Here is a 10639-nt window from a genome sequence, read left to right as displayed (position 1 = left end):
TCACCGACGACATGCGTGTAGTGTACGAACCGTGTACATATTATGATCGTATGTGTTCGTCTTGTAAGAGAAATGATGCATCCTGTTCGAAGTTACCTTAATGTAAAATCGTTCAAGTTGCTGAGAAGCAACACTTGACATAATTCTTCTGGACTGTTGAACGACGTTATAGAATCTTCTTAAATGAAAAGAGGAAGAAAAGAAATGGTAACGAGGCATGGGGTGCATTATTTTATGGTTCCTTGTTCAAGGTGATACTCATCATTATTCTCGTCTTTTGTTCTTATTTTTTTTTTCTCTCTTTTTATTTTCCTTTTCTGTATGATGTTATTTACGTATCCGTAGAGGTCACGTGCTTTCAGCCAGAAATTTTGTATTTTTCTGACGTGTGTGTGTGTGTGTGCATGAGAAGAGAGAATGAACGTGCATGTGTATGTGTGTCTTATACCGAATGATTTTTGACAGTGGAGAGGCAAACTATCGATAGAACGTTGTATAAATGTGGCGAAAATGTAACTATTTTATGAACAAACGCATTCGATTGAAAATACAGAGTCTGCTCTTTGAAACGCTCTTTAAGCAATTCCTATTTTACCATTATCCTGCGTCTGTAGATTTCACAATTAACCATTGAAGTCCATTCACGAGCATTTTTACACGAAATAAGATTTGTGAAATTAACTATGTTTAAGTGCAAAAATGATTTTGTTTAAAGTCCTACGCGAGAACGGGCGAACGTTGTAACACGAAATAGAGCTTGGCATGTATCCAGTGCAATAAAACGGGGCAAAAATGTCGCATCGCGTATAAGATATCACATTCGCGGAAAAATTTGGCGAGTTCAGAGATATTTTTGCCGTTGTATGGGAGTAAAGATAGAATTTCTCAGAGAAAGCTATTTTTTGGTAATCGAAAAGAGGGTTTTGCATTTCGTAAGATTTTACACCGAGAAACTTAGTCAAAATTCATAATACTTTGTAAACAGTAATATATTCGAAATTTTTCATCAGATTTAGTCGTTAGATTTTAGTAATTCAAGTTTATGTACCTACAGAAGGAAACACTTAAGGTATGTATCAAAAATAAAGTCGCTTATTATTATTTATAACATAAAAATTCGGTGAAACGTGACGTTATTAAAAGAGGTAAATATTAATCCGGGATAAAAAATATTTAAGAAAAGATGCTTTCTTCGTGGAATGCAACTGCCGTTGCCATGGAAATTCCGGGTACCAACGACCTGCTAACAACAACATCCGCTACATGACACACGCGTTTTGCTCATTGCCAAATTCTTGCGAATTGTTTGCAGTCGTAAAGCTCGGTATTCTCCTTCAGATATGAACGCCAAGGAAAGTGTAACAGACTGCGGACTAAAAGGAGAAATCGTTGGAAAAACAAGATTCATTTTGGGAATTGTAAAAGTAACCTAACCTAAATGAAGTAAAAGAGAAGATATTCGATGTTTCTTATTTCCTAATTCTTATACTTTTTACAGTTTCGTTTGTTAACTGTTTTTTTGCGATACATATGATGCTTTGAAATATTTATGCGCGAGTAACAGCCATCTCGTGTAGATGACTTTATTATGAGACTCTTTATTGTACTTAGTTGCCAAGCATCGTGCAAATTATGAACGCGTGTTTAGTAGGAGTATCGTTTGAATTCTACACGCGTTTAATATTTGCGTAAATGTGGTCCCATCGGTGACGCAGACAAACTTTCAAGTTCGTTGCCTTGTTAAACCGATGTTCGAGATAGAATGAAACGTATATCGAATAATAATTGTGCTTTCTTTTTCCCTTGATCACACTTTGAATTGAAATAACTCAAAGCAAGAGAATCATTTGTTTCGTAATTAAAATATCTGGTCTGGATATATTAAAAGTATTTCATAAGAATATGGCAATACTCGATTTTTATGCTTTGAATGGTTGTTAATTCATAATCAATAGGGCGAAATACTTGATACTGTTTTAATAAGAAAAGAAATCTCCCTAAGCTTAACCATACAGAATTTTGCAATAAGAAAGTATAAAAATGTTAGATTGCCAAGCAAAATGGAAGTAAGAAAGAACAAATGCTTTTCTTCGTTAGTAACCGATACGTAGTCGAAAACTTGGCACAGAAGATACATACGAGTCATCTAAAAATAGCAGGCCTGCTTAGACTTTGAGAAAAGAAGGTTTTTGCGCCGCGACACCGACCACCTCCAGGAAATTTGACTGAGAATGTCAGCATATGTCTTTACTGACATCTAGTCGGGTTCTACGAGTTCCCTTTGACATTTAAACCGGGATGGTAATATGCCGGGAGAGATTTGAATGAATTTTAACAAGTTCCTTAAGCAAAGTGTAATATAAACACTTCGAAGTAAAGACTAGATAAATACAGAATAGATCTATAACCTACTATATTTTCTAGTGACACTGTTTGAGTCTACTCCCGTTATTTTCGTGTCATTTCCAACGTTATCGATTCAGCAAAGAATAGGATTACAACACTAAAAGTGATTGGAATTAAAACTAAATGTAACTACGAAATTTTGAATAAGGTTACAAGCGAGGTATAGAATAATTCTATTCCTAGCACAACGCTAAATGGAAATTTTAGGATGAAAATAACGGTATGAATAAAATATCGGTATGTCATTTACTAATTTACAGACATCAAATAAACGCCACAGCTGCATCGACACAATCTATTGAGCGTCTGATGTTAGAATGATATTCACGCATGTCGCTTACGCATCGGACGCCATTTCATATAACCAATCGTTGCTATGCGTTCGTGTTAAAAATTGTGGCAAAAATCAACGAGACTCTCAGTACATGTACTAATAACTACATATGGATTGTAAATGAAATAATTCTTTAAATGATACATGAATTTTTATGTATATACTTATGTATATTAATTTGTAGCAATAAATAATAAATGCATACTTAATTCTACAACTGCGTTTAAAATTAATGCTTTTACCATACTTGCAATTCCGTCTGCATTCCGACAATGAGTAAGACAAGGAAAGGAGTAGGAGTAGACAAGGATAGCACTGTAGAAAAGGGTTAGACAAGGAAAGAAATAGGGTTAAACAAGGATAGCAATAGCACCGTGTGTTAGACAAGGAAAGATATATGGATAGACAAGGATAGAAAATTTAACAAAGAGAAAGCAACGCCATCTCGCGTTTGGCTTCGCGAACTAACGATTCGTTAATAGGAACACAGAATATAAACAGAGGTATTAGACAAGGACAGCAATAGTGTGAGACAAGGACAGACATAGAACGCTTCCTATTGGCTGACGGACACCCAAGCTCCACCAATCACGGGCTAAACCAAGTCGGACGGTGAAAAATCATTAATATCTCATTAATTACCATGATTCTGTGAACTTTTAGAATTGAAGAATGAAGTGTGGACCTTCAGCAACTTTCACAAATACTATTTAGTTCTCTAGGCCCTCTCAATAATTAGTTATTAACAATTTTAGTACGGGTTGTCGGGAACGGTACCGCAAACCGTCAAGTACCTTCCCGGTTTTTCAATAATTTCATAGCTTTTTACTAAATTCACATGCAAATAGCTATATTCGTCTGAAAGGCATCTTCTTTAGCTACATTCTTTTATAACATTTGTTAACATATTCAGTCTAGTTTAGAAGTTATTAAGCATTATATGGGAGCGTCCTGAATTCATCGTACTTGAGCGTAGTCAACTCTTATAAACAATTACGAATATCTATGAATCTATTTATGTATTGCGAATGTTTAGTGTTGAAGAATGAAGTGTGGACCTTCAGAAACTTTCACATATAGTTTTTAATGCACTAGACCCCTTCAATAATTAGTTATTAACAATTTTATTACGGGATGTCGGGAACGATACCGTATACCTTTACGGTATTTCAATAATTTTCAAGCATGTAGAATGTAGAATGGACTTTTATCTATTTTCTGCAATTAGTTTGGTAGCTCTAAGTTGTGTGGTCTAAAGGATATTAGCAATTATTTATAACAGTTAACTATATTCACGTTCGATGTATAGGGAACACTCTCATACAATGTTCAATATCTCTTCAACTAAACAAAATATGTTTATAAAAATGACAGGAGAATATAGCTAAAGGAGTCACCTTTCAGATGAATGCAGTTAGTTGCATGTGAATTTAGTAAAAAGCTATGAAATTATTGAAAAACCGGGAAGGTACTTGACGGTTTGCGGTACCGTTCCCGACAACCCGTACTAAAATTGTTAATAACTAATTATTGAGAGGGCCTAGAGAACTAAATAGTATTTGTGAAAGTTGCTGAAGGTCCACACTTCATTCTTCAATTCTAAAAGTTCACAGAATCATGGTAATTAATGAGATATTAATGATTCTTCACCGACTGACTTGGTTTAGCCCGTGATTGGTGGAGCTTGGGTGTCCGTCAGCCAATAGGAAGCGTTCTCTCTCTGTCCTTGTCGCACACTATAGCCGTCCTTGTCTAATACCTCTATGTACATCCTGTAATCCTATTAAAAAATTGTAGTTAGCGTCACCAAACGCGAGATGGCGTTACTTTCACTTTGAAAAATTTTCTGTCCTTGTCTAACTATATATCTTTCCTTGTCTAACTCGTTTCTCTATTGCTATCCTTGTCTACCCCTATCCCTTTCCTAGTCTTACTCATGTATCGTCCAGAGCATCGCCAGAAAAAATGTTTTATCTGGTTAGATGATTTTTCAAATAGAAATTCTTTGAATTTGTCGCTTTTAATAATAGTTATTACAAATTAGAGCATAATTGCATGTAGTAGACACTTTAAGATTAATATTTATAATAAATTTTTAATTTCTATATCGTTACATATGGTGTAGGTAATAAAAATTAGTTTCTACTTTATTATCAAGTACTCTTATTGTAGAATAATTAATATTTCTTGTTAAATAACAATTTCGATGGTAGTTTATAATTATTGGAAATATTAAATAAATTTTTTGCATGATTTAACTTAATGAAACAGCGTAATTTATTAATGTTACATTGCATTAAAACGTTTCTCGTTAAATAACAATTTGAACTTTTGTTTAAACTAAAAATGGCGGGTTTCAGGCCACCACAGGAGTTAAGGAAACGATTTCAATATCAGGAAAAATGAAGAAATACAGTTATTTATGAGAAAATCAACTATTTATTGTAAAATAACTGTACAAAGTGTATTTTACAAGAGACTACGATATACCATTATTATTTTACAGCATTTTACAGTCTATTCGTTTCTACCTTACACACCACGCCCATTTCCTTTAGTGAAACACTCATTCTTTAAATAATATTCCATTACAAAATTACATAAACTAAATCCGGATAAAAATCCCGAAATATAAATATATTATACATTTAGAAGTATAGAATATTATACTTCGTGTACGATAATACGATAGTCTCTCCTATGTCTCATTTGTAATTTCATAATTATGTTTATTTCTAATTCCAACCACTATTAATGTTCTAATCTTAATCTATGTTAAATCGGTAACGTTGAATGCGACATGAAAATGGTAAGGACACTCTCAGCCCTGCTAACGTAAATAAAAAAATGCATTAGGCGTTAGGTCTATCTTATACCTCGCCTGTGATAATAGGTCTACTCTGCACCTCGTCTGTAATTTTAACTTTCAAAATCACAGTTCATAATCATAGAGTGCGCTGCAAAACCACGACTTTTTTTAGGAAGTCGGTATTTCAGTTCGTGTTTCACAAAGTTTCATAAGATGTCTGGTCTATTCTATACCTTGTCCGTGCTCATAATTACACGGTAACGACATACACCCACGACACTCGCTCAACGTTTCACCTGTTAACACGCTTTCTCAAGGTCCTCCGTATTTATAAGTATCTTAGAGACTACGAACATACATTTATTAAAATAACGGACATATTTTTGACCGACGTTACTAATCCAGTCATATTGAACGTTTAATTTACTGTGAAAATTTGGCAGAATAACATGCAGCACGTAAAAGCCGTATCGATAACTTCTACTGTACTGAACCTACAGAAGAAAACCGTAAGCAACAGCTTTTCAATAGTTTCATTTTCCATTTTAATTTTTATTTCGATATTTTCATTCATTGCAGCTGTAATGATCCTTACAATCAGTGTTTACAAAATATATGTTAATTACGACAGAACGAATGTTAAGCTTGTTAGTCGTATGGCTGGAGTAATAAAGACACAAGATAAATCAACATGCGTATCGATGTTTAAGACACAACGTGTCTCGTCCTTCGAAATCGTTACACGAACATTGATGACAACAGACGATCGATGTGTGACTGATCACATTCATTTGAATCTTATGCAACATTCCGTTGTTTTAACGGACGTGCGTCTGTAGCCTCAGGCAACTTCGTCTTGAATGCACCCACACGTCATCGAGGGTTGTTTCACTCAACGTTTTTAAACAATATCTAACCACGAACATTTCTCGACTCGATTCAATCGGTGCTGCTTTATTTACGTTGGACCGTTTCACTTGCTTCGTAACGTGTCGCTCTCTCAACGTCACACAGAAGTGTCTCTATCCACGGACGTGTAAACTTCGATCTCGTTTTCACTACGCATAACACGATTCACACTTTGTAATCTCTCACCGTACCTTTTTTTTTAAGTTTCACGATTCGCGGATTCTGTGATCTTTCTCCGTCGCCTCGTGATCATTATCGACTCATCGTTAGTAGGTTAGATTGACGTCGCGTTAATCGTTCACGGATGCTCTGGTACGCACGGTAATTGCATTTTTTTTTTTCTTTTTACAAGCGAAGCGGAACTTTCACCGATTGTTACGATAAATCATACATGATAATGAAAATTTTAACGTATCCTTGAATCCTACTCTCAACCATCTTATCGTTATTTTCGAGCTGATTGTTGAATTGCACGGAATTTTTGTGTAACTGCGTCTGTTTTTTATTTGCAGGATGCCATTGTGTCATTAATGAAATAGAATAATTTGTAGCTGTGATTAACTTTCGAGACGACTTATTAAGGATTTAGGTAAAATTAAGATATTGCTGGAATGATGGACATTGATCCTCCAAAGTTTGTTTCTAAAGACGATGAAATTCAATATTGGATGGATCTTGCTCATCAGATACATAGAAGGTGAATAATTTTTACTTTTCTAAATGTTGCAAAAGTGATACAATATTATATATTTGAAAGAGAACCAATTTTCGACATTAAACGTATAAAAGAATTCTGGACTAACAAGAAGTGTTTGATTAAAAAATAAATATTCTGATGATGTTACAGGAAAGAGGATATAGAAAGAGAATTAGAGGAGTTTCAAGAAAATTCACAATTATTAGAGAAGGAATTGGAAGCATCATTAGAACAAGCAGAAAAAGCTAACAGAGAATTACGACAACGAAATACAAGACTAGCCACTGAGGTGGAACAATTACGAACAAGATTAGACCAACAAACTACAGATTGTGTAATGTTCCAAGGCAAAGCTCAAGAGTTGCAGACACAACATGATCATTTAGTAAAATATATAAGAGAATTAGAACAAAAAAATGACGATTTGGAAAGAGCTCATAGGTATGTAAAATCCATATTTTCATCCAAAAAATTATCTTCTAAATTAATTAAGAGTACTTACAATGATGCATTTTAATTTACTTTAACTTTGCAGAATAAATGGAGTAACAGAAGAAGAAATAAAAGCTAAACTTAATTCTGCCATAGAAAAGATTGCTTTGTTAGAATTAGAAATTGATGAAATAGAAGCTCTAAAAGTTATAGTACAGAGATTAATGGACGAAAATAGAGGTCGAGTAATTGATTAACAAACTTTTTATAATTGGATACATAAAATTAAATATAAAATTTGGATGATATTAGATTATAAAATCTAATTTTATTGCAGACTTAAAACAGGAAATTCAAGTTCAAGAAAGGCATCAACCAGACAATGATAAATCAGCTGATCGAGTTCGTAACCATGTTGATAGTAATAAACTACAAGTTGAATTGGAAACACACATGCCACCTAATAGTCCAATAGTACCACAATCTATACCTACAAATAATACAGCAACTTCACCATTAAAAAGTAAGATAAATAATACTCTTCGTAAAACTAAGCGCATGTTTTGCTTTGGATCTAAAAAATGATTTTTAATATTATTAATCGGCAAAAAAAAAAAAAAACTTGTACCTAATGAATCAAAACTATTGAAGATAAGAGTCTAACTGATTTCTTAATGTACTATATATTTTTTGTACATTATCTGAATCTATTTTTATGAGAAGTGAATTTGTTTATTAATATTGAAGACTGACTAAAAAAGGTCTAACATTCATGCTTCATTAACACACTTTTATGCACCTCAATTAATTTTATCTTTCTGTACATACATACAATATTGTTATCAGTGAAATAAACATTATTTTATCAAACTTGTTCTTTATTTTAGTTTATACTTTTAGCTGAAATGCATGTTGTTTTTTTTTTATATTTTTATAGTGAAGTATCTTTATGTAATTCAGTATTCTATCACTATTTACCAATTTGGCACTCTACTATTGCATATCTGTAGTAACTTGTATCATTCTCTGTTTGCAATTAGTTGGAAACAGAGTTGTAACTGGGGGTGTAACTGGAAACAACAATAATAATAATGTGAATTCATCATTGACACCATGCACAAGAATATTAGCAATGAATATGATTGGTGACCTTATGAGGAAAGTTGGTGTAAGTATTAAATGTTTTGTTTTTATAAATACAGTGTTGTTTTATATTTCAAAAACATCCTTGATATATGAAGGTAGCTTGAAGCATGGCTTATGTATCTTTGTTTTAAACATTATGTTTAGTTGCCGTAAACATCTATTTTTGGACTGGCAACAGTTTTAATTTGCATAAATTTCGTTTTTTTTTTCTGAGCACCAAATCTATCTTATGCAAAATATTTTTAGCACAGAGTACAGTAATTTAAGTTATACAAGATGCTTTAGTTTTACATTGGTCAGTGATACTGGTAGTGTGATGTAGCTGGTGTTTTGGTAGCTTGACAGGTGGGTCTGCATGGACTGTAGAAGAGTAAAGTGCACTTGTCTGGGTGGGAAAAAAACAATTTCCACTACACCTACTGATTTACCATCCGTCCAGGTTCACACACCCACTCATTGTATACGGTAACAACCTAGATCAACCAAGTGCTGATCAAGTTTTTGTGTACAGGTCTTTATTTGATTTCTTTTGCTTTCTATTGCATATTTTTTTTTTTAGTACACATCATGCTTCCTTGCCTCCTGCCTAGCTTATCCTGTATAATTTGTATCATTACCTCTAAAGATTCACTCCTAATTTTTTTTTAAAACGCAATACAAACATTGACAGATAACAGTAACTCATTTTTAAAGTGGTATTATCTTATTTAACAATATTTATTTGATTGCACAGGCATTGGAGAATAAGTTAAACACATGTCAAAATTCATCACGAGAAGATCAAGCCGTCCGTGATCTCTACAGGTAACGTTATAACAATATTATAATTCTGAAAAATCACATCATTGTCCCTGTATCGTTATGCACTACGCGTATATGTAGTAAAGAAATATCATGTATCGACGAATTATAGAACGTTTTACTTTCAATCACATATAATTATTACTTGAAAAACTTAATAAATTTGTCTTACAAATTTTCTTCAAGGAAGGGATTTATATTGATATTGTTTTAAGTGATACATGATAGTCACATTAAATGTATTGTACTTATTACCAGTTTTATGTTGATTCTTAATTACGTAGTGCTTTCTGTGAACGTTAAACTTATGTATTTATGGATAATCAAGGCTTCTCACGATCCCAGTTCTTTAGCTTTTTAGTTCTTAAAAGTTCAAAATATTTAAGAAGACTGCAATACGTTTTGAATAGCCTGTTTTTATCACTTACGCTATTATTAATTAAAACGGAGCATCTTGTTTATGTCCTTACATGTAAATTGTTCTGTGTATTAGTTATGAGTAATGTCCTGAGACGAAGCGATCAAAATTAATTATATTAATATGTTAATAGGAAGTAAGCTAAATTTCGGAGCTTTTATATCAATCTGTTTGATTTAATCCGATATTCTAATCATTTAATGACTCTTCCTGGTTCCATAGCTGTACTTTGTTATTTATCGTATGTTAATTTAAATGTACGTTTAATATAATAGATTTACACTTAGTTGTTTAGCTTTTCTTTGTGATTCAAAGAGTACAATGTACCGTTTTTATTGTAATCTGCTAAGTTCTTAATAATCTGAATTTTAAAAAATGAAGCTTCAAATAATTTCAGAACATATCCTTCTTCATTTCATTTGTTTTTTAAATGTGTATATTTTTTTTATAACTGAAATTATGAATGACTTCGTTGTTCTATGGTTATTGAGATCTGTAACAAGTCAGATAAACGTTTACTCTGTAGTTCCATTTAGATATTAGGTATAGATTGAAACCTTACTAGGTTAATTACTGTTATTAGTATAATGTATGAAACAAACAGAAGCATTTACTATTATAGACATATACATATATTATAGATATACCAAAAATAATTTAAAAGAAAAAACAAGATTTTCAATTTTA

The 10639-nt window shown here is 32.7% G+C and overlaps 1 protein-coding gene across 2 annotated transcripts in view; it reads left to right on the top strand.

The window, feature by feature from the left end:
• Positions 1–6726: 6726 nt before the first annotated feature.
• The window catches only part of LOC108578855 (nuclear distribution protein nudE-like 1-B), a 5222-nt gene continuing 1309 nt past the window's right edge, over positions 6727–10639 (top strand). The window contains exons 1-7 of one of the 2 annotated variants that reach the window (XM_017942264.1): positions 6727–6770; positions 6971–7155; positions 7306–7596; positions 7691–7827; positions 7925–8110; positions 8628–8755; positions 9467–9537. In XM_017942264.1, the coding sequence (XP_017797753.1) occupies positions 7070–7155; positions 7306–7596; positions 7691–7827; positions 7925–8110; positions 8628–8755; positions 9467–9537 (899 nt within the window). In that variant the 5' untranslated portion in view covers positions 6727–6770; positions 6971–7069. Of the gene's footprint in view, positions 6780–6970; positions 7156–7305; positions 7597–7690; positions 7828–7924; positions 8111–8627; positions 8756–9466; positions 9538–10639 lie in introns of both variants that reach the window. The other variant, XM_017942265.1, reaches the window with a different exon arrangement.

This window comes from Habropoda laboriosa, unplaced genomic scaffold (genome assembly GCF_001263275.1).
Source record: "Habropoda laboriosa isolate 0110345459 unplaced genomic scaffold, ASM126327v1 scaffold62, whole genome shotgun sequence".
In the NCBI taxonomy this organism is placed as follows: Eukaryota; Metazoa; Arthropoda; class Insecta; order Hymenoptera; family Apidae; genus Habropoda; species Habropoda laboriosa.
The sequence above is the reverse complement of the archived record's forward strand: the minus strand, read 5'-3'. Positions and strand labels throughout refer to the sequence as shown.